This window comes from Coturnix japonica, chromosome 2 (assembly GCF_054131305.1).
Source record: "Coturnix japonica strain WE chromosome 2, WE-NBRP24, whole genome shotgun sequence".
Taxonomy (NCBI): Eukaryota; Metazoa; Chordata; class Aves; order Galliformes; family Phasianidae; genus Coturnix; species Coturnix japonica.
In genome coordinates this window covers 119696147-119723741 of record NC_140664.1, presented here as the reverse complement: position 1 = coordinate 119723741, position 27595 = coordinate 119696147, and the positions used below count along the sequence as shown (strand labels likewise).

Here is a 27595-nt window from a genome sequence, read left to right as displayed (position 1 = left end):
TTTATTGAAGTATTTTTTAATGAAACCACATCTCACTGGTAAATCTGTACTTCCCAGAAGTTTTGATTTGATTTTGTTTTGCTTATACTTTGTAAATCCTTTCCAAATCTCGCCCTAGGCCATGAAACAACACATGCAAATTCTTGAGATGGCACCTGATGGTCACATAGGTTGGTTTGTTTAGCAATAGGAATTAGTTTAAGAACCAATATATGAGTTCAGCAGGAGGAACCCATGAGTGAGAATTCTAACACTTTCAGTTTCAACTTCAGTGGGTCATGCAGTCATGTTTTCCTCAATGATTTTGCACTGGGGACATAACAACACTTTAACCTTTTGCCTCGATGATTTGGCCTCACAAGAAGCACAGGAGTCATAAAACAATACGTTTATCTTTTGCACCCAGTAGGCACAAGGACATCTTCCACACATGATTTCACACATTATTGCTCACCGTGGCCTAATAAGCAATGCAGATTTTCCACATTGGAGAAAAGCAGCTGAAAGTCAGCCTAAGGTCTCTGTCGTGGAGCTGGTGGTGGAAAATGGGGAAGAAATAGGTGGGCACTCGACCAGCCTAGTTGCTAGTAAGCATGCCCAGAGGGCATATATTAATGCACATATAGCATTAATATATATAGCATATATTAATGAGTCTTTGGAAAAGAATGAATATGTATGTAAAGCACTGCATAATGTATGTCTTAACTGTTTCAATGTGGAACCTGAACTCTGAGAGGGCGCTCTCGTTTGTCAAGTCACCGGGTACGTGTTGTGAAGGAATAACAGCACGCCGATTTCTAACAGCACTTTGGAGCCTGAGAGTTTTCTTTCCAGACTTGGGATGACAATGGGACGCACCCTGGGCGCTGGATAAACGTTGTGTTGTGCTAGTGAGACTATACATGGCGCAACACACGTTTATAAACCGCTCTTTTCATCACGTAACAGGTGAGAGCTGAGCCGGGATACAACCCCCCTCAGGGCGGGAAGGGCCGCGCAGCCGTAGTGCGGCCTCACCTCACCGCGCCGCCGCAGTGATGGCGGCTGCCGGCGGTTGATCCGATCGGGTCTTTCCACACGCCGGGCCTGAGGGCAGGCGGTGTCCCGCAGCATGGTGCGGGGCGGAGCAGCGCTGCTGCGGAGGGTCAGTGAGGGGCAGGCGGGGATAGGACAGGTCTGCTGGCTGTGTGGCCCTCGGCGTGGCTGCTGTGGACTTGGGGCTCCGGTACTGCGAGAGAGAGGGGGGGGGAAGGGGGGGTAATTGGTGGCTATTTCAGAACTTAATTGCCAGAGAAAAGTAGTGCTGTGTGAGGCATTTTAGCCACCCTCTATCTAGTGACTCTAAAATGAAAGGTATACAGGTTGGATGGGGCCCTGGGCAACCTGATCTAGTAAATGTGTATGTTTGGTGGCCCTGCCAGGCAGGGGGGTTGGAACTACATGATCCTTGAGGTCCCTTCCAACCCAGGTCATTCTGTGATTCTGTGATGAAATGCTGATGTGAAACTTTGTGCTTTCTTAGTATGGGAACTTCATTGATGATTTGCGGCTGTATGTGAGAGGAGGAACAGGTGGAATGGGTTATCCCCGACTGGGAGGGGAAGGAGGGAGAGGAGGCGATGTCTGGTTCATTGCCCAGGAAAGATCGACCCTAAAGAGCATTAAGGCGAGGTACCCACAGAAGCGATTTGTGGCTGGAGCAGGAGCCAACAGCAGGTTCGTCTGGTTGGTGATAGTTGTTAACATCTGTCCTTCCTGGGTAGCAAAACACTGTAGTTACTCAGCCTGCCTTAATTTCTCCCAGTGTTAAAGCACTGAAAGGTGAAAAAGGGAAAGACTGTGAAGTGCACGTGCCACCAGGGATTTCAGTTCTTGATGACGATGGGAAGAAGCTTGGTAAGAACTTCTGCTTTGATTTAATAGACCCCAGTAGATAATGTCATTTATCAATAGCATCTTGTAAACTTATGTTACACAACTCTCAGCATATGTGTTGTTTGCTGCTTTTTTTGGTTGTTTATTTTTGTTCTGTTTCGTTTTTGTTGGCCAAACAGAAGTTGACAAAAATTTAACTTAGAAACTGCTGGACTGGCAGAGACCCCTTCCAGAAATTAGTAATAGTTAATTTGTATCACTGTATGCTGCAGAAAAACACTTGTTGCAACAGTTTCCTATGGCTGGAAGCCATAGTGATCTACTATTGGATTAAGGATGTACTTAGGCTCAGTTAAGTGTCTCACTGACTTTACTGAATTACGACTTAGCTTAAAAAAAATAAAGGTCCTTGCTGAGTGTCAGTATTTCAGGTTATCTAAAATTTTTATTATTAAAAAATAATAATAAGAAGAAGTAATGCTTGCTGATAACCAGGAAGAATATATATATATATATATATATATATATATATATATATATATATATATCCATTCAATAGAGATATCTCTTTGTAAAACAGCAAGGAAGATTCTTTCTTCATTGAAATGGGAAATCACACCTGAACCATCGCAGGGAATGACACCTTTTCACTAATTGTTTTATTTTCAGGAGAACTTAACAGAGCAGGAGAGAGATTCCTGGCAGCTCGGGGAGGTCTCGGTGGCTCTTTGGTTACAAACTTCTTGCCTTGCAAAGGCCAGAGACGAATTGTTCATCTTGATTTGAAACTTATAGCCGATGTGGGCTTAGTTGGGTAAGTGCTGCAGTTCCGCGTTGTGGTTCGAGAACTGACATCAAAAATAAAGCAGTACGTTTCTAAAGGGATCTGAAAGAAATTGCACTGGTGGAGTTTGAGTGTCGTTATAACTTGCAATTACTTCAGGTTTGTAAAAATAAGGGTTTAAAATAGGTTAAAATTAATTCTAAAATTTGGAAAACACTGGTTATTCTTCATTAATCATGGTCATCAATTTAATGTACGTGAATTTAGCGACTGCGGGGATTTTCAGGTTATTATTAGTGAAGATTTGTAGTTTGAGTAGTAGGTACAAAACAAAGCCAAGGGCAGTATCCATCTTGGTTCTTCCGCTTTATGGTATTGGCATAAGTGGATCCTTTCAGTAGTAGCCTTAAAGAAACTGTTGAAGGCTACATAGTCTGCTTTCCTAATAAACAGCATGGAATGTGGGAAGGAAGAAATTACAGGCTAGAACTATAGGGTTTGTCTTTTGCACTGGTGCTTTTCAGTGTTGCTGCTTATTAACAATGCAGGTAAATGTTTATTTGGACAGAGCTTTTAGCAAACTACAGTTGTATAAGTGTTGGTTTGCTTGGTGTTATTTTTCCCTTTTGGTCCCTATTCATAAAAAACAAAAACCCCAAACTATTAACATTGTAAAGTAAAAGCAACTGGTGTCAGGCTGAAGTAGTTTATTCTGTGTGTCCCCTCATAGAATGGAACCCTGAATACAGCCAGATTTTTTCTTATTTATTTATTACAGATAACTTAGTAGCCCCGTTAATAACAGAAATATTAGTTATATCAATTTCAAGTGATCTCCAGTTATTAACTTATACAGAATATATTGGTTTTAGAGTTATGCAAAATACAGGAGTTCTGTGGTGCTTCTTGATCTCTACTTTTTAGCTTGTGTTTTATCTAATAGTTTCCCTTTAAAAATCATGAAATAAATACCAGTTAATTGGAGGAGATGATTATTTTCTTGTTGAGAGCATGAATCAACCTCTGATTTGTGATTGTACTTTGATCTTGTAGAGTTCATTATTTTTACTTCAGTAGATCTGTAAGTGGTTTGCTATTAAATCAAGTCTGAAAATGTCTGGGCTTGAGAAAAGGGCCCTCAAGTTTGGGTACACGTTGTGATGTGTGGTGTAGGTTGCAATTTAAACTTCAAAGAGGATATTGTGCCTCAGTGGAATCAAAATACATGCTTGAGGAGATGACTGAAGTAACCTTTCAGGCTGTCTTTAAGGCACCTTTCAATATCACAGAGCAATAAAATTACCCTGAATAATTTTCTGCTCTAACAGAGTCTTTGTGTCTCTGATCTTTTTTGAAGGAAGCCTTTACCAGTCTATCCTAACTGCCCCTCTATAATGCCCCTTAATTTAATATTAGTCTTATTTTTCATATTAGTTGTCCTTGCTAACAGGTTACGATTGTGTGTGGGTTCAGGTGGAGAGTGCAGAGTTTTTTGTATGGCACATTGTGAGGTACCCACATCTTTGTGACCAATAATCAGTTTCTTTTGATCCCTGTTGCAATGAAGCACTGTGTTGAATAATTGAACTTGGGTGGAATATAAGTCTTGTGTGGACTCCTATGTGGAGCAGGTGGCTATAAGAAAAAAACTATGGACTGTGACCACAACTTCATGTTTGACAGGGATCACAACTGTCGTGTCCTTTACAGCTCAGACAGTTCTTTAAAATAAGCAGGGCCACCCATAGCAGGGTGCCCATATTGGGGTGATTAAGTAGGATGCCCCACAGCCTCTAGGCAGTGTGTACCACTGCTCTGTCACCTGCAGAGCACAGAAGTACTGCCTGGTGTTCAGTCTCCTTTGTTCCAGTTTGTGCCCACTGCTTTTCCTGGCACTGGCAACCATTGAAAAGAGCTGCATTCTCTTGGCACCTTCCTTTCAGGTATTTACCCTGATGAGATTCCTGGAGCTTTCTCTTTCCATGGGTAAGCAGTGGAAATTTTAGGATCACTCATACAATCTTTGTTACCATAAATCTACGCAGGTACCTCGCGTACTTCACTTCCTGCAGCCCTTCATATAATATATATATATAATAATACATTATATATATATATATATATGAATAATTCAGTTCTGGTTTAAATAAAAAAGAAAGTAACTGTTTCAAAGAAAAGTGTGAAAAGGTCATAAATGAGCCTATAGCATTGAGTTTGACTAAAGTGATACAGTATGTTGGGTAATAAAATGTACAATAATCACATGTGTTTATTCACTGTATAAATCCTGACTTTCCCTCTAGGTTTCCAAATGCAGGAAAATCATCCTTGCTAAGCAAGATTTCTCAGGCCAAACCCGAGATTGCGAGTTACGCCTGTAAGTTCACACTCTTATTTTTAGTGCCATAATATTTCATCAGAGCAAGAAGGTTTATAATGAAATTTTACAGGTTTATAGTAATGAATAGGAGATAATCACGTTGCTTGCTAAATTTGTTACACAGATTATGAGTTGTATCAAATACCTTTAGCAATAGGTCGCCATTTCAGTAACTAGTTCCTTTTACGACCTCAGTTGTTCACAGGTACACCTCCATAGTGCTTGAAGCTGTTAATACGAGGTCTACTTATTTTAGTCTCACTCCTTTTTGTTTCCTTTGAGACTCTGTGGGAGCAGCACCCTCAGTCTACTGAATGTACAGCATCGTGTTCTTTTGCATAAGCATCTTTGGAAATAGCTACCACCTGTTCTTGCAACAGAGTAAGGCTTTGGTTTTGAGTCTATCTACTGAAAGATACACTTTATTATTACCTAAGGATTAACCATCTGAACATTCTTTAACTAAAAAGTAATTCAGCGTGCTGTGCTATTGCTGCCTGTATTTTGCATAGATCATTTATCCAGAGTTCTACCTGTGAAAAGATGTTGTCCTCACCCACTGTCTCTTCAGATGCTTTGTGTTCAATAGATAAGTGTTGAAATCTGTGGAGACATCCAGTAATCACATGGAGGGACTCATGCATGAGGAGAGGTCCATGTGATGGATTTCTGTTTGATGATATTACAGAGGAAAATTTGGAGGCTAGTCCAAATTATTTAATTAAGCAGATGACTTGCAAAACAAACCGTGTGGTGAATAACACTTTGAAGTAACTATAATAGATTCCCAGATGAAGACTGCAGATGTTTGCCTTCCCTCCCTTTCTTCCAGACTTTAGTTCTGGATTTACTGATAAAAATATCAGGCCTTTGCATCATCATCATCAATTCTGCAAGTAATTAAATGGAACAACAAAAAAACCACCACACTGATCCTCCTGGTCTTCCTGATCTCCATTACTCCATCTCTCTGTCTCCAGCATTTCTGTTTTAAAGTTGCTCTTAAGTAAGCTACGATTATACCTAGCATTGATGATAGCATGACTACAGAGCCTATGTTTTCCTGACAGTCAACTTAAAAGCTGCCAATGGCACTGGAACATTCTGCATGTCCAAAAATAATCTTGATGGTTCTGATCATTAAGACAATAGAATTGTTATAGGTGGAAACATTAAGAAATGATAACCATACAATTTTGGAGATGTTTAGCAGCCTTCTGAATGGAACCAAAAGCAGATGATTGGAGAGAAGTACATAATAAATACTCCGGATACTCCCTTGTATGTGCTTACATTTGTGATTTAGGGGCTTTCTGAGCTGTATACAATTTATGTATCTTTAGTAATCCTCAATGTAGCTGTCCGATCTGCCCATAAGCGATTGTTTTGAGTATCCATGTGTCTTTAGCAAGGGGTACTGAAGCTTTAACTGCATGTTTGAAGACCATCTCCCTCTTTTTGTGTGTGTCCTGAGTTTGCTGTCACATATTTTGTTTATAGTAGAGCTGTACAAGGATCTGAGTTCTGATAATTTCTACTGATCTACTCATGTAGCTCCTGGTTCTCTATTGTCTTTTTTTAAGAAGAATCCTAGCTCACTTACATTGCCTAATTTGACAGCCATTCCATGCTCTGAATAACCCTTTTGAGTCCAACCATTTCTGATTCTTTTTTTAGTAATTAAAACAGTTTTGATTCTTTCCCTTCCTCTTTTTCCCTCTTGTCATAGTTACGACGATACAGCCTGAGCTAGGAAAGATCATGTATGAAGATTTTAAACAGGTTGGTATGAAGGTTTATTCTGGTTGTTTAAGTTGTGTGTAATGGTTATTTATGTTGCTTAACAGTACTCCAAAAAGAAATGGAAACTTAAATAGTAGAGTTTTCTGAGCATCTGTGTGTATATGTGTGTATATATATATATACACACACGTAAGACAATTACATGGATTAAATAGAGATTGTGGAGAAAATCTTAAAAAGACAAGTAATAAGAAGATAGTTCTATAGTCAAGTGCAGTAATATCATCATATCATGATGAATTGGTCTGAAGTCACTTTAATAAATGGCTTCTCATTTCTTCTGCATTTTTTGTGTGATTCTAATCCTGTGTTATGATCTTAAAGTTGTGATGGGTTTATGTTTGGGAATAAGATTGCTCTGTCCTAGCTTACTCCTATTAAGTTTAGGAGCCAATTAAATGTTTCAAAGAATAACTTAATATTTTACTCACAAGAGGCACATTGGGACTATGTGGAGAGCTCAGGGATTTATGAGTTATTCTCAGAATCAATTCAAAATAGGAGCAAATTTGTCCAGCAGCTACAGATTCACAGGAGTGAATGAAATGGAATGCAGTTACTGTGACTTCCTGTTCTGCCTTTCTGGGTTAACTTCTTATTTACTCTAAATAAAAAGCTAAATTAAAATGAAGTGAGGGTGACTGCATAAGCAGCCAGAATAGTGTGATCCCTATGAGGTGGCTGGGTCCAGTTCCCCTTGTGGTAGCTGCAGACTGCCTCACTTTTTGTGATCCCAGTTTTACCTACCATTTTCAGGTAACTTGTCAGGTAATTCTGTGGTGCTCTGAATGCTTTCCGAGGATTCAAACACTGGAGAGAAAAACCAATGCAAAATAAGGTTCTTACTACCAGATTTTGTTACAGAGTTGGACCATGTAGGGCTAAGCAAACATTTTAGTTCCTCAAGCTTGAATCTTTGATGTAGTTTTCTTTTTAAGTGTGTGACACTGAGATCATCACTTCAAAGATAAAAGACAAATGCATAAGTGGACTTCATGTGAGTTAACCAGAAAAGCTTACCCTTCAGATGTGGAAAGGCAAGTTCTTCTTTTCCCATTCAGAAGCAATAATCTTAGGGGGATTCGGTAGCTGATACTTGAAATTTCCATTTACCAACGTTCAACATCATTGTGTACTAAAGGAAGGAGATGTAATTTGCCAGGCTTTTAAAAACATGCAGATTTGCAGTCGATTAGTATTCAAGTTGAGACAAACCCATCAGTCTGTGCAATATATGAAGCGCAGCTCTCTCAGGAAATGGTTATCTCCTTTGAAGTGGGCAGATCTCTACAGACATTCAAGCACCTAAAGGAAACTTTTTGTCTATTCATTTTATCTGCTGGTTACGGGTAACATCCTAGAAAACTGTGTTGCAAATAATAAGCTGGTTTATATTGTAGCCTTTGGAAGACTGCCTGCTATGAACCAGGAACTCTTGCTTCTACTGGTGTGTTATGTTTGAGCAGGAGAGCTACTTGTACTGCTGCCATTCTTCTCTGCAGCTGGTTTATCAGTTCCAATGACCTTTATGTTTCGGCTGATTCTGCATTTCATGGCTTTTATACATCAGTGCTGGGTGCTATATAAAAGCTATACGGGCAACATACCTCTGTTCTAAAACCAAGGGAACTAGTGGCTGTGATTGCACTGAGCATCTGGGAGTGGGAGGAAGTAATTTGGCTCGCAGTATTGCGATGCTGAAAACAAAACAGCAGGAGCAGCTAAGAGCAATGTGTGAGGTGGCTGTCCTGTATCGTTCAGGGGAGGCTAGTTCACTGTATCTTTTTATTTTCCTAGAGAACATTGAGGTTTTTAAAGCAATACATTGCAGTGCCTGTTTTATTTTAGTACATTACAAAAAAAAAGAAGAAAAAAGTAAAGGCCACTTGAGTTGTGCACTGCTTGCAAAAGGACCTTGATACACAGCAATACAGAAGTAGAGAGCATGAGCCTGAGGTTCAGCTCATAGCACCAGATCATGAAAGCTGTCAGAACCTTTCACGTATCGTACCAGAATATCTGAACCAAGTGCTGTTCTGAGAGAATCTGAGTTTCTTTGAGATCTATAAAAATATTTTTTAGAAGACAACTCAAGCCATGAAACCAAACGCATCATGTCAGGAAGCGGGTGGTTTTATTCCAGCCTGGTAGTTATTCTCTCCCTATTTTTACTCACAAATCTGCAGTTCACCCAACTGTATCTCCTGTCCCTGTAGATGGGAAATTCTGAAGCAAGGCTTGAAGTGCTTGGGAAATGCATAATAGCTAAAACGTTGGTGGGGCTGGTAAGGGAGAGTGCAACTTGCTCATAGCAGAAAGTAGATTACATGCTGGAAATTGTATTGTGTGCTGGCCTTGAACCCTGCTTAGGTGAATTGAGCTGCTGTCTAAATGGCTGTCAGGTAGGTGTGAGCCCTTACTTTTGCCCTTGCTTCTCTCTGTGTCCTGACTTCTGAGTTACTGGGTAGCTGTGGGATTCCTTAATATTCTGCTCTTTTTTACAGCTGCACATAGCCCTCCCAACCAGTGATTCCTGTTCACTTTGGCAGTTCTTGCTGGGCTCTGGTTGGCAGCTGGTATACTAATAAAAATCTCATTTCAGTTGGAGAGCAGAAGATAAATGCTTGCTGCTTCTCATGCTCAGGGGGGCAGTGCTAAGTGGGTTTGTATTTGACATCACAATTTCCTGTAGCCAAGAGGAACAGACTTCATTTTCTTTTCTGTTCACAGTTTGAATTCTGTGTGGTTCTGGTTTCTAGAATGTGCTTTATTCTCAGGTAAATGTTGCGGAGACATTTTTATGCCTCTGCTTTGTAGACAGCTATAAATAAACAGGGGGAAAACACGAGGAGCAAGATGACTGTGGAATAGTAGTGTTGTGTTTAAATCTATTTCTGATGATGGGTTTTTAATGTATGGAAAAAGCCAGTGTGTAGTGCCAAAGAACTGATCCCCCACTCAATTCCAAGGAGTGCGTGTTTGTAAAAGGAGCCTCTGACAGTAGATATTCTTTGTGGTTTTTGTCTGGATTATATTGTTTACATGAAGTTGTAGTAGATGTGAATAGTTTAAAATCGCTTTCAACTTATTGGAAATCTTTTGTTTGAAACTTTTGTTTCCCCAGATTTTAGTAGCTGATCTCCCAGGACTGATTGAAGGTGCACATATGAACAAGGGCAGGGGGCACAAATTTCTCAAACACGTGGAAAGAACCAAACAGCTCCTCTTAGTTGTAAGTTGAATAAAATCTACAGCGTATTGAAATCAAAGACAAGGTAGTAAATAAAACGTGTCTTCATTGCAGTATGCTATGGCTTTCATTTGGTGTGGCCTTCTGTTGTTTGCCCAGGAATGAGGACATGTTCACAGAGGCTGTATGGCAGAGTAGCTGTTGGACAGAGCCTTGATACTGTGGCATAATTTCATAACACTAAGCTTATGTGTTTTGTTTTGTTTCTTGTAACTTTTTCAGGTTGATATTTCTGGGTTTCAGCTCTCTACTAAGACCAAGTTCAGAACAGCCTTTGAAACTGTATTGCTTCTAACAAAGGTAACTTCTTATCATCCTATCTCTCAGCTGTAGTTGTGCATTGAGCCAGGAAAGCATTAGTTTTAATGAAGAAATTTCAAATGTTTGTTTTCTAGGATTACAATACAAGGATCAATTAACGAGCTTAGCTTCTCATAAGTGATAAATTCTTTAACAGTCTGACAAAACTTCTTTACTTTGAGCTTACTGGTCCCTTCATTGATCTGGGATGTTTATCATGGTCAAGTGAAGGTGAAAAGATGCAGCTCTTGCAACCCTTACAGCTGCTTAGATGTAGAAACTGTTTAGACTATGGAGTAAATGAGAGAGTATATGTAAAATTGAAGCAGCGCTTTTTAAATTACAAATACTTATTCAAGCAAATGTATTTGTTTGTTAAGGAACTGGAGCTGTACAATGAAGAACTTCTAACAAAGCCTGCACTTCTTGCCATTAATAAAATGGATTTGCCTTGTGCGAAAGATAACCTGAATGAACTTATGAAACAACTACAGAATCCAGAAGGTAAATTAACTTTCAACAGTTACCTTTAATGTATCTAATAAGATTGGAGTAACTCTGCATTGGCAGGTTGTTTGAAATTGGGTGGAAACTGGTTATTAAATTTACTATTTCACAGGGTCACAGACTATGTATGTTTCAAAACAAATTTCTGATATAGAGCTCTGGTTTTGTGTGCCTTTAGTGCTGCTTTTGCTGTTAAAACAGAGATCCCGAAAGACTTTGCTCAGCTACGATACGGGAGAGTTCATTTTAGTTTCTAGTGTAGGTGTCCTGAGTATCAAACAGTGACCTTTTAGGATCCCCTTAGAGACACTGATGGATATAGTTTATCACACAACTCTGTCTGAGGCACATGAAGATTCTGGGCAGTCCTATGCAGGTCCATTTTGCTGTTGCATTGCAGTGAATTCCTTTCTATTTCCTGAAGGATGGTTTTAAGCTTTCCTGATTCTTACACATATCTTGCATGTTCTGCAACTTGGGATTTCTTCAGATGCAGCTTCAAATAAGGATATGGCTCTTGTGAGAGTGTAATATGCGATAATGCAAGGGCTGTTAGTACTCGTCTTCTGTGACAGTGATGTATTATTTATTAAGGTCACACAGAATCACAGAATGACCTGGGTTGGAAGGGACATCAAGGATCATGTAGTTCTAACCCCCTTGCCTGGCAGGGCCACTAAACATATGCCTTTACTAGATCAGGTTGCCCAGGGCCCCGTCCAACCTGGTCTTGAACACCTCCAAGGATGTGGCATCCACAGCCTCCCTGGGCAGCCTGTTCCAGGGCCTAACCATGCTTGTTCCAGTTATGTTTTTCTGTTGTAACTGATGAAAGTCTACTTTCTAAATGCAATGGGCTTTGTGGTGATTCACTGTGTGAGCTTTTACTAACTCTCAGACTGTGATTTTTCAGGCTTCTTCCACTTACTAGAGGAAGAAGTGATTCCTGAGAACACACTTGATTTCAGAGATATAATTCCTATATCTACGTATACCGGAGAAGGGATCGAGGAACTAAAAGCATGTGTAAGAAGATCACTGGATGAGGAAGCAGAGCAGCAGAATGAAGCATATCGGAAAAAGAAACTGTTACTTTTACACACTTCAGGAGAACAAATGAATAAAGGCTAGCATTCCTCGCTAGATTTTAAGCTATTTTTGTACATTCATGAACTCACTGCTAAATAGATCTTCTTATAGACCCTCTGCCACCGCTGCCCGCTTCTCTACCACATTGCCTCAGTTCCTTTTGGTGCTTAGCTAGAGCACAGTGCTGAGAGGAACAGTCTTTCAGGTTTATGCTGGCTACTGACTGAACTAAGTAGAGAACAAAGTGCAGCTCAAAGCATTGCCTTACAGCTGATGAACCCTGGAAATAATGCTTGCCACACTGGATGAACAGAGGAAATAAAACCTATGGAGGTAGCAAAGGAGCAACCTGAACCACTTGCACCTTTAGCTATGGACGTCAGAGGTACCTGAGGAAATCTCTGACGGAGGAATGTTCTGGGTTGCATTGCTTCAGAGGTGAACCAAGTGCTGCTGCTCTGACAGACGGAGGGGTTTTGTTATTTTTAAAGGTGGAAAGGAGAATGCAAATAAGTAGTCACAAGAAAGCAACATGTAGGAGCGTGGAGAAGCAGGGCTGCTGCCTGCTGGTTTGTTTTCCACACCTGCTGCTGCCTGCTGTACTTTTCTTTGTTATATAAACCCTGATCCTATATTCCCCAGCCTTAATTTGGCAGTTCTCCCTTTTATGGAGATGCGGTGGAGAAATGAGGGATGCTTTTCGGCAGAGCCCCGTGTTTTCGGGAATAGTGCTGATTTTTTTACAAGCATCACATTAAAAAGTTAAAATAGAAGTCGTTTGTTATACAGGATGTCTGTTATTGATCGCAATTAAAATAAGACCGAATTCATCACATGCTTCTTAACGTGATCTTTGTTTTGTGAGAGCATCGATGAAATCCTTCCTCTGTTAAAAAATCCTTCCTCTTGTTAAAAGCAGTCTCTGGGAAGAGGGTTTATTATTCGTAATGCAATTAATCGATAGAGGTGCGGTTATGTTCCTCGTTTTACGGTATCGCCGCGCATTGGGGCGGGCACCGCCGTGAGGGGAGGTGCTGCGGGGCGGCTGGGAGCTGTAGTTGCGGCACTGCGGCGGCGCCGGACCGCAATCCCGCAGTGCGACGGGCCGCGGCCTCCAGCGAGGAGCAGAGGAAAGAGACCGCTCCGGCGGGAGGAGAAGGACATGGTGCCCGTTCTGCCAGGTGAGCGGCCGGGAGCTGGGGCGGCTCGGTGCCCGGGAGCCGCGCGGCCGTGGGCGGGCGGAGCTGCGGGCTGGGCGCCGTGCGGCCGGGCTGATGGCGCTGAGCCGCCCGCTGTTCTCATCGCGTTGGCTTTCTGGAAGCTCCCCGTGCGGTAGCTGAGGGTGCTGCCTCCGGCCTGTTGCGTCGGGGGTTAATTTCGAACGGGATTATTGTAGAACTTGGAGCCGCGCGGGACATTTGTGGAAGAGAAGCGTTGAGTGGCAGCGGTTACTCTGTATCGGCCGCTTCGAGCTGTGGAGAAACGGGGCAGCTCTGGGCTCCTCGTGGTCAGCGTGGCCACAACTCGTAGTAGCTTAAATATGGACCTTCACAACAGCGTCTGTGGGGAAATCCGTCCCTGTAGTGGCGCTGGGACTGGTAGTTCTTATGAGCCGGTTATGAGAGCTGTGAGGCGCGTTGGCTGTGAGAAACCGGAGTCTGAAATCTAAGGCAGAAAAAGGCCTCCCCTGCACTGGCCAAAGCGTCTTGCTTCCCTTGGACTGGTGCCCAAGTGCCACCGAGACTGATGGTTGCTCGACACTACCAGGGAGAGAGAATAACACAGGTACCCTAAACCATAACAGAGAAGGGGAGGAACTCTGTATTTACAGACATGGAGCTCTTCCTGAGGTGGGTGTTGAGGAGTGTTCCATGCCTGTGCTATATGTGTGCATTTCAGCGGCTGGTGACCACAGGTATCCATCAGGTAATGGGAGGGACTGGGCCGGGCACAGCCCTTCTGACGTTTTCTACTTAATTATGGTTGTTCATGAGCACTGCCTGATGCTTTTAAGGGTGTGAACCTCCAGAGGGAGATCCGTATGTTTGTCTTAGCTTAGGTTGTAGCTAAGCACACACTGACAGCTGCTCAGCAATGCTCCCACCAGTTCAGTAATACTTTCTTTACTTTTTGAGTCCTGAACTCTAGGAGAAAAAGTTAACAAACTGCTACTGCTCCAGTGGAGCAGAACATGGTGATGCTGACCTCTGCCATCTGCCAAGGTACCCTGCCCATTTCCAGCATTCAGCCACTGCAGTTGTGGCTGTTTAACCTGGCAGCTGGAGTGCAGTGCATGTCAGAGTTGTCTGCCCTTGGTGTCTCATACACTAGCATTCATATTGGAGGATTCTGGACTTGGAAGTTTGTTTCTTAGGGTCACATGAGTAATGCTGTAAAGCCTTTCTTGCCTACATGGTATTATAGAAGTTTCTGTGATGCTTCACCCTAGGAGACCGTGTGCATGTGAATGTTATATTTCAGGTATTGACACAGGTGATTTAAGGTGAACTTTAGATCTCTGTGCAGGCTAGCACAGCAAACTCACCTTCACATCCTTGAAGTTGCACAATAACGTGTTTGTAGGTCTGACACTCTTCCTATCTAGCATGGAAATGATTCTCCTATTAGGACCTGCAAAGCTAGTTTTGGAACTGGGTGTTGCTGTGTAAAGAGAATCCAGGTGGGGATTCTTTCTCTGGAAATGCTGGGCAGGCACTGAAAAGCCATCACCAGTGAGTGCTTCCTGCCTTGTTCCATTTTCCTACAAACCTTTGTGTGTAGAGGAAGGAATAGAGACCCACAAGTACATAAACAATTCAGACTCTCTTTTGTTCTTTGACATGAAAAATGATTCAGCTTTTCCTCCCTGTTGTGAAAGTGGAGCTGGGAGCCCGACATCTGAAGCAGTCCTTCTGTGTGTCTGTATGGACTTCTGTTTTTTGGTGAGTGTCTCTGTAGCCTAGAACATCCATAGAGAAGTAGTTGTTTTCCAGGCCTGAGTTTTGTGTTTTAAATGGAAGAGGAAATTCTAGGAGTTGGCTTAATGCAAACATATTTGAAGCCTCATATTTCTGTATTGCAGTATAAACACTGTTGTTGGCACTGCATGAAACAAACGTAATGCTGACTCTCCATGCTCTGTTTTCTAGATCCAGTAACAGCTTTTTCCTGGTTCTAAAAGCTACTGAGGCTCCTCTTGATTTGAACACACCACTGGTGAGTACACTGAATCAGTGCTTCTTTTAACCAAGGATTTGTTGCTGCTCGCTTGGCTGCTCTAATTATGGCTTCAGCATGTGCAGGATGGGACGAGGTTCCCCTGCTGGGGGGATTGTGTGTAATGTACATACAAATGCACTTTTCTTTCCTACCCTCTAACTAAAAAATAAGCTGTTTTCTACATCTTATCCTTCCTACCCCCATGAGAAGCACTGAGAATTCTTTCATTCAAAAATACTCGAGCAAAATGCAGGACGGGCTGGTAGAAACGAGGCTTTGGAAAGCAGAAGTTGTGCAGAAGAATTAATTGCTTTTGAAAAAGCATTATTGCAGCTTACTCAGCAGCGCCTTCTTCACTAGCTTGCAGCTCTGAATTTGGCCCATCTAAATTGTGGGTTACTGCCCATGGATGCATTCCTGCCCGGCCTAATGATGCTGGTACTGAGCAATTCCTTTGTACTTATGTGGCAGCATAGTAGGACTGAGCATGCACTGTGGTATTGCATCTAGGGTACAGAGGGGGAGCTGCCAGTTGAGGAGAGGTGAGCTTAAATCAGCTAACGCAGTGACTGACCTCCTGGTAGCCTCTGTAAAAGCCCACACAGTGACACACACTTAAGCGTTACATAGAATCGCATGTTAAAATGTTCTTTTTTTGGTTTTGAAGACTTATTTAGCACTCTGTCAGCTGAGCAGTCATAATGGGCTGTGCTCTCATTAAAGTGTGGACTCGGTAGTGTTATCACCACCCAAGTGTATAAAGCAAGAAAGGTGCCAGTGTTACTGCCTACCAACTTGATTTAGCCAGCACAAGTCAGCTGTAATCAGTCTTATATCAACAACCTTGCACCTCCTGATTAATTTTTCAATTTAATTTTTCTCTTTAACTGCAGGAGACGTCTGTAGCGGGCAGGCATGGGCTGCAGGGATGTTCATGCAGCAACAGTGCTGGCCTTCCTCAGTGGGACGGCGTCGGTGGCCGGACTCCTTGCAGCAGTTCTACTTCCAAACTGGAGGCAAATGAGACTGTACACGTACAACAAGAACGAGAGGAATGTGACCATTTACACTGGACTCTGGATTAAGTGTGCTCGCTTTGACGGGAGCAGAGACTGTGTGATATACGACCCGCAGTGGTACACGGCGGTAGATCAACTGGACTTGCGTGTTCTTCAGTTTGCCCTTCCACTGAGTATGTTTACTGCTGTCTCAGCTCTGTTTCTCTGCATGATTGGCATGTGTAACACAGCCTTTGTATCCAGCGTGCCCAACGTCAAACTGGCAAAATGCCTTGTGAACAGTGCGGGCTGCCACCTCGTGGCTGGCCTCTTGTTCCTCCTCGCATGTGCAATTTGTCTCACCCCGTCAGTCTGGGTCATTTTTTACAACAATTATCTGAACAGAAAATACGAGCCTGTCTTTAGCTTTGACATCTCTGTATTTATTGCCATTGCCAGTGCTGGTGGTCTGTTTTTCACTTCTGTTCTTTTATTTCTATGGTATTGTGCATGTAAGAGCCTGCCATCCCCCTTCTGGCAGCCCCTCTATTCACATGCCCCCAGCATGCACAGCTATGCCTCTCAGCCATATTCTGCGCGCTCTCGCCTTTCTGCCATGGAAATCGACATTCCTGTTGTGACACACACATCTTAAAGAGGCAAAGTCTTGGAAGTCAAGTTGTTGAGCTCACTCAACCCATGCAAATTGCGGGCTTGATTCTCTCTCCTGCCTTGCATTGGGTGTAATCCGTTTGTAAGGTCATTTTCCCCAAGGTGCAGTGCAATGGAGACTTCAGATCTCAAGTATCTCTGCTGTTCTCATGTGTTCTTCCCTGAACAGCCTTTGTAGTTTTTGTTTCTTTATTTCTTTGCTTTTTCCTCTGAGCTCACTGCAGACAAAAGCTGCTGCTAATGCTGGGATAGGACACTACAGTAGTATCTGTTTGTGCCAATTGTCTTGTATATCTGTTCATCCTTCTGCTTATTGTGATCAAAGCAGGTTCGAACCCCTTTGCTATTTTGATGAACTATATTTAAGTTCTGATCCCATTAGAGGAGCTGTGTACACGGACTTTTGTGGCTGTGTATTATCCAGGTGCAGGCAGTGGGAATGGATATAGGAGTTTCATTAAGTTCCTTGTTAGAGAAGATAACCTAGTGTAGTCAGAAGTGTGTTATTAGCAGGAGCAGGAAGGTGATTAAGAAATGGGCTGCAGGGCTTTCATCTGGACGTGTGTGTTTTAAGACTGGATGACTAAAAAGGAGATTTGTCAGACTAATTCAGTTCCGTAGCACTGCTCTTTGTTTTGCAGCACACACAAAAAGCCACTTGCTTATGAACCTCTGCAGTAGAAAATAGTGTCAAATTACCTTTTATTTTCAAAGTAGCTTTTGAAAGGTATAAGTGATTTAGCTGAGAACTTTCCTCTGTGCTGTGATAACGTTTTGTGAATCGCTGGGGACTGGAAACATTTGTGAATGTTCCTTCTAGTCTTTTTTTTAAGAAGTTGGTGAATTCTTCAGATCTATTTTGAAGTTAAAACAAAGACAACTTGTATTTAAAACAAAATCTGTTCGAAAGATTAAATATTTTATTTGGACTCTTCAAGACCCGAGAGATGGATTTGCAAGTCAAATGAGCTTAAAATGCTTTAAAGTATTATTCAGTTCTGGAGAGAAACGTCGTCACTACAAATGGATTAAGAAAACCATGAAGAATTCTGAAGGCTGTGAAAGCTGGTTTTGGAGTGCTGCAATCAGGCTGTTACAGTGTCTCTCTAGGAAGGGAATTGTGATCCTGTGGAGAGATTTTTAAATCTAGATCTATTTATTTTTTAACGTGTATATACAAATAACAATGAGTTTGTGTATTTTTCACTGCTGCTGTTTACAGGAAGTTTTATAGTCTGCGGTTGTTGCAGGACTTTCATGCTGTAGCTTATTCAATTACTGATTAAGGCTTTGCCTTTTCAGCCTTGTTTTTCCACACCTTTCACACTGAGCCATTTTAAAATCCACTTGTTTCCTACACTTCTATCTTCCTACTGGAGAAGGTGTCCTGTTCCTGTTTTCTGTAAGATGTGAGCTCATGAGTTATTGGAAGCTTCAATTATGAGGAAGGGTTATAAATTCACAACCTGGGATGTTTTGAAGTCATTTTTACCTCCTCAAATGCAGTGTGGGCCAACCCTGTGGGATCAAAGCTTTTCAATATGGACTTTGAAATGACTCAGAATTTTGATGGTAGCACATTGGACACTGTTACAGTTAAGGCAGTTATTTGACTTTATCAGATTTTGGCAAGTTGAGGTTTGTGTTTTGAGATATCACGGCAGTAGGGAAAGCTGTTTTGATTGGCAGCGTTCCGGAGTTTAGCAGATACTTGAATTTCATTAATCTCAGAACAAATTGGCTAAAAACGAAGTAAGAAATCTTTATTTCTGTGAACTCCTGGAAGGTCTTGAAAATCAGTTAATTTCCTTTATAGTAGAAATATGAACAAATGCTCCCTTGGGGCAAATCTTGTTGTGTTACAGTCTGTGCAGTGACACTGCATTGAGAGGAATCTCTTTGTGCAAAGCTAGTGGACCAAGTGGGGAAGCTGTTCTCTGTTGTAAGTTCCCAGCACAGTCAGTGGAGCTACAAAGCCCTTCTAGAAGGTGACAATGTGTTCGGTGAAGTAACAGTCTTAAGTAATCATTGTAGATGATAAAGAATCCTTAAAGAGATAGGCCTCTGGAGTTGCACGAACATTATACCCGTTAAGTTTTGAAGACATGATGTTAGATGAAGGATCATTTTTCTTGAATCAGATCATGATTTGTATGGGATTTGAACATGTATAATGCCATGCAAGGTCACTGTTTCTTTACTTTGAAATGGAACTTTGCTTTGGAGTTACTCTTGCTGTCTAACCACAGACACTGTTGCTGCTTTGTGATTTCACGTCGCTTTGCTTCCTCCTCCAGTGTCTTTTCTTCTTTGTGCCTTGCTTCAATTATGAGTTGCCCAGCAAATGTCTCTTTATCGTCAGTGTCTGGAGTGCTTTTTGAGCTTGAATTTATAAAGCATCGTGACTGTCTTGGAGGGGTGATGAGTACATCTGTGAGTGACCTTAAAAGGACCTGAATCTTCAATATCTTCAGAGCCTGGCAGGCCAATGCTTTCTTCGGACTGTAAGTGCAGCAAGTGTTTTGTTCTGTATAGTTTAGATAGCAGACATCTGTGACAACTCTTTTGCATTCCGACTTTGATTTATATGCAGTAAACTTTTGATTAGTATTTGCTGCTGCCTGAGCTGATAACTTGTTGCTTTGTAAATGATGTCTTTTCAAAAGTCTGATCTATGAAAAGCGGGAATCCAAAAGTTAATGGATTCCAGTGTAAGCTGTAGTTAGGGTAGTCTTCATCAAAAAGGCTGCTGCTTCATGTTGTATCATGAAAGCACAGCTGAGTCTCTTTCAACAGTGCTGTTAACGTGAATTGCCACTGGATCCTCAGTGAAGTGAGCTGGAAGTGCCGTGCTCTTTTTCGCCTTGTTTACAGAAGGGGTGGCCAACCTGCAATGCTTGAGCTGAGTGCCACTCCAATGGGTCTCTTGCTAAGGTAACTGCTGTACCCAGTCCCACACGGTCCTATGGCAGGGACGAGCTGCTGTGGAGCCATTGGCACCCCAGCCTTTGGCAGCTGCTCCTTCCTGGACGGGCACTCTGGGTCTCGAACACAAGATTTTAATTTGCAGCTCATGCAGTCAAAGGTTGGGTGCTCTGGCTTTTGGGAATCTGTTTTGGTTTTGTTTCCAAGTAATTCCTGTCCAGGCTTTCGAGTTGTGTTACATACAGTGTGGGTTCTTTTTATGTGAAACAGAAGATATGTATTTTTAATAAAACATTCTCATACAGATGCCAGTTATTTCATTTCATTTTGTGGGGGACAGTAACTAAAGATTTGATCTGCTCTGACGTTGATCACCAATCTCCTCAGGCAGTTTCAGATAACAGGCTTAGAATACATAATACGCTGCATTTTTAGCTCCCTAATGTTGTAGTCCTGCTGCTTAAGAAGAAAAAAGACACTTTCTGAAAGTCTGTTACTTATTATTTCTGTGTTTTCCATTAATCTAGATGATTTTGTGGCCATCTTGCAGGCTCCAGGTCAGAATCTGGTCGGTGCCACGGCAGAGCCAAAGTAGCAGTGTGACATAAGGGAGAGCACGGTGCTTTGCCTCAGAGCCAACCCCTGTCTTTTCCTTTGAGTAGGTTCTGCTTGCTCAGCCCTCACTCACCCAATGAAGTGCTGCTTCCTCCAGCCCCAGCTCAGCAGCTCTGTGAGGGTTCGTTGTCATGGGACAAAACACAAACTGAGCACTGGGAATGCTGATGCCATACTGTAAGTTCACGAAACGGTCTGGATAATGTTACTATGAATATAACGAGAATTGCTGATAATTGCTCCCTAGGCTTCTGTTTTAAACTGGCACTGTGGTAAAATTCATCTGTTTGGGAAAGTACGGCTTAGATGAGAACAATTCTTGTGGAATACACACGGCGTGAGGCAGCTGCCAGCGCTGTGCCTTACTTGAGGAGGTGGAAAAATGCCTGGATATCCTCTGCTGCTTTGCTTTCACTTCCTCATTCGCTCCAGGTTCAGACAGACCTTTTGTGTTCTGAGAGCTGCTGTGAGCCTATGGGCTGATCGGCTGCTGACACAAAAACAGAGCTCAGTGGAGAGCTCAGCTTCTACCAAAACATGGGTGTGCCCTGTATTTTTGTACTAACATTCCAAATAAGCTCACCCACCTATCTTTGCTCACTGAAAACAAATCTCTGAGGGCAGATTTTCCTATCTTTAGATCACAGGAACTGAGTTTACATCTGTGGTTCAGCAGCTATGTAATATTACTTATCCCTTCCATGAGCAGGCACCACAACTAAGTAGCAGCAAATGGGTTTGTATGTTTGCTTTTATGTTTTTGCTCCACTGCCGTATCAGCATTCATTGAACCAGACACAGAGGCCTCATCCAAGGGTAAGCAAGCACATGGTTTCTGATTTCAACACTGCTTCTTATCTGTGTTCCTGTCTCTTTGCTCATCCGGGTATTAGGTTGTTAGGGATAGGGCTTTGTCTTTTGAGCACAGCAGCTCAAAGGAGCTGTAAATGCTGAACACAGGGCAACAGAAACACAGTGAGCTATGGGTGTATGAAGGTTAAGGAGGTCTCTCTGGAGGAGTGAAACTGGGAAGCTGGACTACAAGGGCAAGATGGCTGTCCAAGCTTCTGCCCTAGTGAAGAGAAAAATATGTAATTAAATCCCATCTTCTTGCTCCTTTTGCTGTTTATTTTCTCTTCTGCTTACTTAGTTTTCAGGCTTTCACACAGGTTTCCTTCCTGGCCATGTGAGTTCCACTGTCAACAAAGACAGCAGGAATGTGTGAGTAAAGGGCAAGATGGGAGCCTGAGGTTGATTCTTCGTGAGCCCTTACTTTGAGACCTTTGTTTTAAGGATTATTGGGTGTAAGAAAGACCACGCTATGGAATTTGCTTTTTAAATTAAATGTGAAGGTTGCACTGCTTTAAACCATATATGGTAAGTGACAGATCTGAATATTGACTTATTTGCATTAGCTTACGGTTTGATCTGAATGGCTTAATGTTATCTCTCAAGATAGCACGCTGGATGACTTACTGCATTGCTTTGTCTCTAACCAGTTCAGCAGCAATAAAGTGCTCAGGTTCGTTCTATTGCTATGCTAAAATGTTTCACCAGCAAATTCAGCCTGTGTTTAAAAGTATCACCTCTGGAAACAGCTGGCTCGGAATTGCATCCTCCCAGAACAAACTCAGTGCGATGGTATTAGAAGTACTGAGGTGCTGGTGGGGCTTTCATCAGTTCTTTTGTCAGCTGCTTGCTGGGTTAGAGAGCTCATAGTTCATTATGGTACATCAGTTCCGGTTAGTTTGCTTGTACGCGTTCAGATGCTGTGTGGCTGCCTCTTAATTAGCCACGGAGTTATGGGAACCTTGAGAACCACTAATCTTAGCTGCTGAAGCCTACATGCCTCACCCAAGATGTCTGCTGAGAGCTGTAATTCTCTCATGCTCTCAGCACTAATCTGCTTAGAGTTCCTGATGGAGATTCTGAGCGTTGGGCAGAACAGAATCTGTTTGGGCTACAATTCCCTACTTACAGTAAGATTCAAATGCATCATGGTCTGCAAAAGCTTCTGTGTGGTCTGTCACAGATAACATTGCAAACACCTGTATTGATTTGCTTGATTGCTGCCATACATCAGCAAGATCAATTGATCACGTTCCCTGGGCTGCTCCTGGAAATGAATTTATTTATTTCTTTCCAGAGCTATTTTATAGTATTTTGAATTTTATTTTGTTACTGATATTCCTCTACTGCAGCAATTTAACACGTTTTCTTTGGTTTATTCCTATGCTCAGACTGCTATTAGTTCTGAAACAGAAGCTTGCTACCTTGAGTCCAGGTAAGCCTATACTGTGCAACTTATGTATTTCAGCTCCTTCAAAGGAGAAAGGTGTAATAAGTGCTACAGTCAGATCTGCAGCATAAGCAATTCTGTGATGGGTGCTGCATTCCTGCTTTTAAATACGATAATTTTATGCTGCAAATGATATAATAAGAAGGATCTCTTCGCTTCGGTGATGTGGAATTAGTATCCATGCCTAGTTACTGATGTGGAATTAGTATCCATGCCTAGTTACTGGCCAGGAGTTTTGTGCAATGCACCTTATTCTTGAATTAGGGGGACAGACAGGGGAAGATGGATTCAAGCTACAGCAAGGTGTGTTGTCATTCAATTCTTGAATTACTCCAGTTGATTAGAAGTTTCTATCAGTACTTTATGTTGAAAGTAAACAGGACAGAGTTATTTGAGACAGATACGATCTTTCTAAAGACTGCAGTACTGATATTTAGCATTCTGGACCCAATCTGAGTGTGTTGCAGGGGGTAAAGGAAAGCTGAAATGCACTGCGTTGAAAGCAAGATCCAGTGTCCAAGTTAAACAGTACATTAAGTCACGTGTAATAGACTGTGAACTGTCAAGGGAAAATCTGGACCCCTCACAGTACAGAAAATGATCTAAATGAAAGCAGCTGTGTGGTGAAATTCTTCTCCCGTACTCTGACACTAAATAGTTAGCTGATTTTTATCAGATTTAGCAAAAGAAATCCCCCAGAAGTTAGATAAGGGCTGGCAAATGGCAACTGAGGGATATTTTCTGTCAGTCTGCTAAACTAATGGCTTAAATCAAGTGGAGTTATTCATTGTTGAAATGCAACAAGATCCTTCTTCTTCTGGGCCTTTCTATTTCACGATGCTCCTGTTTTACCCTAACTCCAATTGCCTGTAGTTCTTCAAAGCCTCTCTTGCTCCAGCTACAGTTAAGGAAATTTAATAAAGCAAAAACAATTAAAAGTGTAAAACATGCAATTAAGTCCATAGGTAATTGCATATTATTACCTATCACCTGTAACTCCACTTATTCTGGGGAAAAACACAGTATCCTGGAAATAGGTTTCCTTAGAGAGCAATGGCAATATTAAATAGCAGAAACCAAGGCACTGTGATCCGTGTGGCATTACAGACACATGCCCAGGGAAAGCCTGGGCCTAGTTAAACCACAATGCAGAATGCATCCCACAGGCAGTCACAAGTTGCTGATCATATTTCATAGCTGGATGAATGCTGTTCAGCACAGTTTTCAATTACAGAGGTGCTGCAGTTGAGGAATGTTAAGTTGTATGTGAGACATATGGGCGCCAGTCAAGTTGTCTTTAAGTCATAATGTGGTGTAGCTGGATGTTAGGGATGTCCCTGTGTGCACACATTGCCCTGAAGTCATTTACCTGCCAGTGGTTCGGGAACAACTCAGCCCATCCCTGGATGGATGAGGCACAGCTGGGGACAGACAATGGACTGAGTGAGACAAGGTGACAGACCCCTGTTTGCAGCAGGGCTTCGGGTGGGGATTTCAGACTGTCCTGCAGACTCTCCTCACACAGCAACTACAGAGCCAAGACAAAATCCTACATCCAAATTTGTCAGTTAACATCCTGGGTGAGAAGCTGGTCCTTCCACAGGCTGACCAAACTTGTATGCAGATAGGATGATAGTAAATGGTGCGTGGAAACAGTTTCTGCAGAAGCACAAATGATCACACAGGACACACTCATTGTACATGGTTAATATAGTCCAATGGCTTTCAAAATAAATCAGTTGGCCTTGCTGGAACCGATCTGTTCAGTACAAGCTGTAACAGAAAATTCAGTGCTTTCTCTTGCTTGAAATATCGGGGAGGACTGAATGTTAACAGCTGTTTATGCAGTGCCAGATTTTACTGACATCCAGTCAACTTGGATGCACGTGGCTTTTTGTTTTGGGTGGAGCAGTGTTACCATAAACCTAACAACAGACTATAATTCACTTAGATTACAATTTAGTACTATGAACCATCCTGTCAAGTAGTGCACTTGGTACTGATATTCACAACTGGTCCTCTGCCATAAGAACTGTATGTGTAACGTGAGCTGCAGGAGTCAGGGGGCAACAAATTTTACCACATGCCTTTTTTTGACAAGACTAACATTTTTATCTCTCTGTTGTAGCCACAAGAGAATGGAGTCATTATGTAGCTACTCTCTAAAAAGTATATTTATTCCCTAAACATTGTGTGGTCACATGAGCATTGTGCAATGAAAAGCAAATTAAAATCAGCTTCTACATACCAGTGCCCTTAGCAAAGATACCGAACTGATCTTAAATGTACCTCTAGGCTCTCTCTTTGCACTGTGGGTACAAACCTTTGTTCTGTGACAGCAGTGATCCACATCAATTGAGAGGAATGGCTTATTTTAATTGCCCCGGTAGCATTCAGCTAATCACATCTGAATTTATTAAGACCTTTCAATAGGCAGTTTAATCACAGGGTATGCCTGAAAGTTTAGTTGGGTCATTGTATTTATAGTAAAACTGCAAAACCTCAAGTATATCAATTTGTCCCTATACTGCATTGTTCTGATCCCTGAAGATAGCTGATGAAATATGTATCTGCAGGACTGAAGCTCATCTGTTTATGATATTTATTACTTCGAACTATTAGGATCTCTATGAGTTCTGTTTCAACGAAGATTATTTATGGAATGGTGGTCATTTTCACCTGCAAAATCCTATTTTATTTGACCTTGAGAAATAACTTGTGGGGCTTTTCCTCTATAAAATAGCATTGTTAACGCTTCCTGTTTTAAGGAAAGAATTGTGAAATCTCATTTATTGAAATCTGAACATCCTCATAAGGATGGCACACATTCAGGTCTGTATGTATTTAATCCTAGCACCTTCTTTAACAAAGTTCTAGAGCTCGTATATACTTTCTAGCATGGCTTCGATGAAGCCTTAATATCAAACCAATGTGTATTTAAGCTGGTCCTGTGAAAGAAAACTAAAGAGGTCCTTCTTCCTCCCTGGGGTATTAGTTGTGTCCCCTCAATTCCTTCTCTGCTGCACCAGCACGAGGACTTGGTCATGTGCTCAGTGACCCAGACAGGGGGTACCACTGATCTACCTGAAAAACAAACTTTCAACAGCATCAGTTCACTACAGGACAGCAGAAATGTATTTGTTAGCATTGTTTTTGTTGCATGTAAGTATAAGCATTCAGGTAGAGGGAAGCACAGACTAGTTTTGTGGGGACAACGCTGACCTAACCACCAAACTGCAACCTAGAGACATTTGTGTTTCAGCTGTGCGCAAAGTAAAACAACCTACCAAACAGCTTCTTGCTCAGATACCTTTTACCAAAGCATATAAGACCAAAAATGCAAAGTAAACAGACAAACAAACAAAGTGATGTTCTAATTGCCTACAGAATTTATCAGCTAAATTAATTATGTACACTGTAATAGGACAAGCTGGGCAGACTCGGGGTGGTGCAGTAATACTGTCACTAAGGCTATCAACTGAACATACACAGACTTTGTAACTGCTACATAATTTCTGAGATTGTTATCAGTGGTAATAATGGAAAATAAACCATCTAAAAACAGCCAGATCAGTCCTTTGTTCAGCTACTGAGTGAATGGCACATTCAGCCATTCTAACACATAGCAGGAACTGAAGCAGAGATGACAAAAAGGGGCCCCAGCCAGAGCTGCTGCTGAAACAGCTTTCATAGAAACCTGGTTCGAGCTCCCAGGCAGTGTCTGTGGGGCTGGCAGAAAAGTCAGTGATATCATTTGAAATGAATATGGGAATTATGATGGGGAAAAAAAAATACTTGTTTATTTTCTGAGATTTTCTTTTTGTGTATAATTTAAATACATAATGCTTGTTCCAAACCCAGGTGCCTGTTAGAACACTTCTTCATGTCTTCTGCTCTCCATTTTCTGGGAATTTATGTCTGTCAAGGGAGTGCTTACCTAATCAAGAAAAAAACTAATTCATTATTATGTGAGAGAATTACTGAAGCTGTTCATAAATTATATTAATGCTTTTGTCCCCCAAAAGGATAGAGCAGAGAAGATGGATATAGCCACGCTTCCAAAGAGCCCTCAGCAAATTCTTTAATTTCCTCTTCTCCCATCACTCTTTGCTCCAGCTGAGAGACACTTCCTTTGGAATTACCACGCTAGAAGCATTTCAAGGCAAAATTACAAGGTCTGGCTTGAACTGTCTTATGAGAAGTCATTCTTCACTGCGTACTTAAAACTACCTGACACTGAGATACAAAAAAAATAGCTAGAGGGCTTCCACCCTGCCTCAAACACAATTCTGTGCATTTAATCAAAAAATACATGGAATATAACAGAAGTTTGGGGAAAAGTGAAGAAAATGAATGAAAACAGCTATATAGGGTCATTGCAAGGGCACTTTTTGCTCAGCATCTAGCCTGAAACTGCAGTTAACATCAGATGCCCAAGGAAGAAGTGTCAGAATGAGGCAAACAAATAACACATCTCAAATAATGCATCTTCCTTGGCAATCACACATGGCTTCTGGCAGTGTGGTTCAGAGACCTTCTGAACTAGATGTGATATTTCAGTATTCAGTACCTGTAAGCAGATGTTCTTGGAGAAGAAATAAAACCAAACCTAAAAGGTCTTTTCTGACTGATCTAAACTTAAGTGTCCTTAACATTCAAAGACAGCTGGATGTAAAGTTGTCCAAAGTTGTCCAAAGACAGTATAGCTTAGCTATACTTCAAGCACCTTATTTTATTCTGAGGACTTCTGTTTTCCATTTTCTACTTGATAATTTTGTTCAGTACAATTTAGGTCTTCTATTAGAAAGGGCAACCACTCTGTCTTCAGTTTTTCTGTGTCATGACTTTCTACATCTCTGTCATATGACTCATTAGC

At 41.7% G+C, this 27595-nt stretch overlaps 2 protein-coding genes and 1 long non-coding RNA gene across 8 annotated transcripts; all 3 read left to right on the top strand.

Annotated features, from left to right (window-relative positions):
* Window positions 1–745: 745 nt before the first annotated feature.
* Window positions 746–12821, top strand: GTPBP10 (GTP binding protein 10). Of its 4 annotated transcripts, none has more exons than XM_085538626.1 (10): window positions 746–951; window positions 1526–1719; window positions 1808–1899; window positions 2548–2692; window positions 4966–5039; window positions 6772–6824; window positions 9970–10077; window positions 10318–10395; window positions 10776–10899; window positions 11816–12821. In XM_085538626.1, exons 2-10 carry the CDS (start codon window positions 1580–1582, stop codon window positions 12031–12033), a joined length of 1032 nt encoding a protein of 343 aa, XP_085394752.1. In that variant the 5' UTR covers window positions 746–951; window positions 1526–1579; the 3' UTR covers window positions 12034–12821. The 4 variants fall into 4 exon arrangements, with proteins under 4 accessions (XP_085394752.1, XP_015708856.2, XP_085394753.1 ...); XM_015853370.3 differs by lacking the exon at window positions 746–951 and adding an exon at window positions 1024–1147; XM_085538627.1 differs by lacking the exons at window positions 746–951; window positions 9970–10077; window positions 10318–10395; window positions 10776–10899; window positions 11816–12821 and adding exons at window positions 1024–1147; window positions 8246–8725.
* Window positions 12822–13042: 221 nt separating this feature from the next.
* CLDN12 (claudin 12) lies at window positions 13043–20111 on the top strand. Of its 3 annotated transcripts, XM_015853372.3 has the most exons (4): window positions 13043–13172; window positions 14848–14933; window positions 15141–15207; window positions 16104–20111. In XM_015853372.3, the coding sequence occupies exon 4, from the start codon at window positions 16126–16128 to the stop codon at window positions 16861–16863; it is 738 nt and encodes a 245-aa protein (XP_015708858.1). In that variant the 5' UTR covers window positions 13043–13172; window positions 14848–14933; window positions 15141–15207; window positions 16104–16125; the 3' UTR covers window positions 16864–20111. The 3 variants fall into 3 exon arrangements, with proteins under 3 accessions (XP_015708858.1, XP_015708857.1, XP_032298994.1); XM_015853371.3 differs by lacking the exon at window positions 14848–14933; XM_032443103.2 differs by lacking the exons at window positions 13043–13172; window positions 14848–14933 and adding an exon at window positions 13786–13841.
* Window positions 20112–21344: 1233 nt separating this feature from the next.
* Window positions 21345–26878, top strand: LOC146762137 (uncharacterized). Its single transcript, XR_014943065.1, has 3 exons — window positions 21345–21797; window positions 22661–22704; window positions 26745–26878. It is a non-coding gene; the product is annotated as an uncharacterized LOC146762137 (long non-coding RNA).
* Window positions 26879–27595: the final 717 nt, after the last annotated feature.

Coding starts and splice junctions, on each gene's coding strand:
- GTPBP10 (XM_015853370.3), top strand. CDS start 1,115: ATGGTGCGGGGCGGAGCAGCGCTGCTGCGGAGG. Junction 6,825..9,969: donor TGTATGAAGATTTTAAACAG/GTTGGTATGAAG, acceptor TTGTTTCCCCAG/ATTTTAGTAGCTGATCTCCC. Junction 10,900..11,815: donor ACAACTACAGAATCCAGAAG/GTAAATTAACTT, acceptor GTGATTTTTCAG/GCTTCTTCCACTTACTAGAG.
- CLDN12 (XM_015853371.3), top strand. CDS start 16,126: ATGGGCTGCAGGGATGTTCATGCAGCAACAGTGCTGGCCTTCCTCAGT.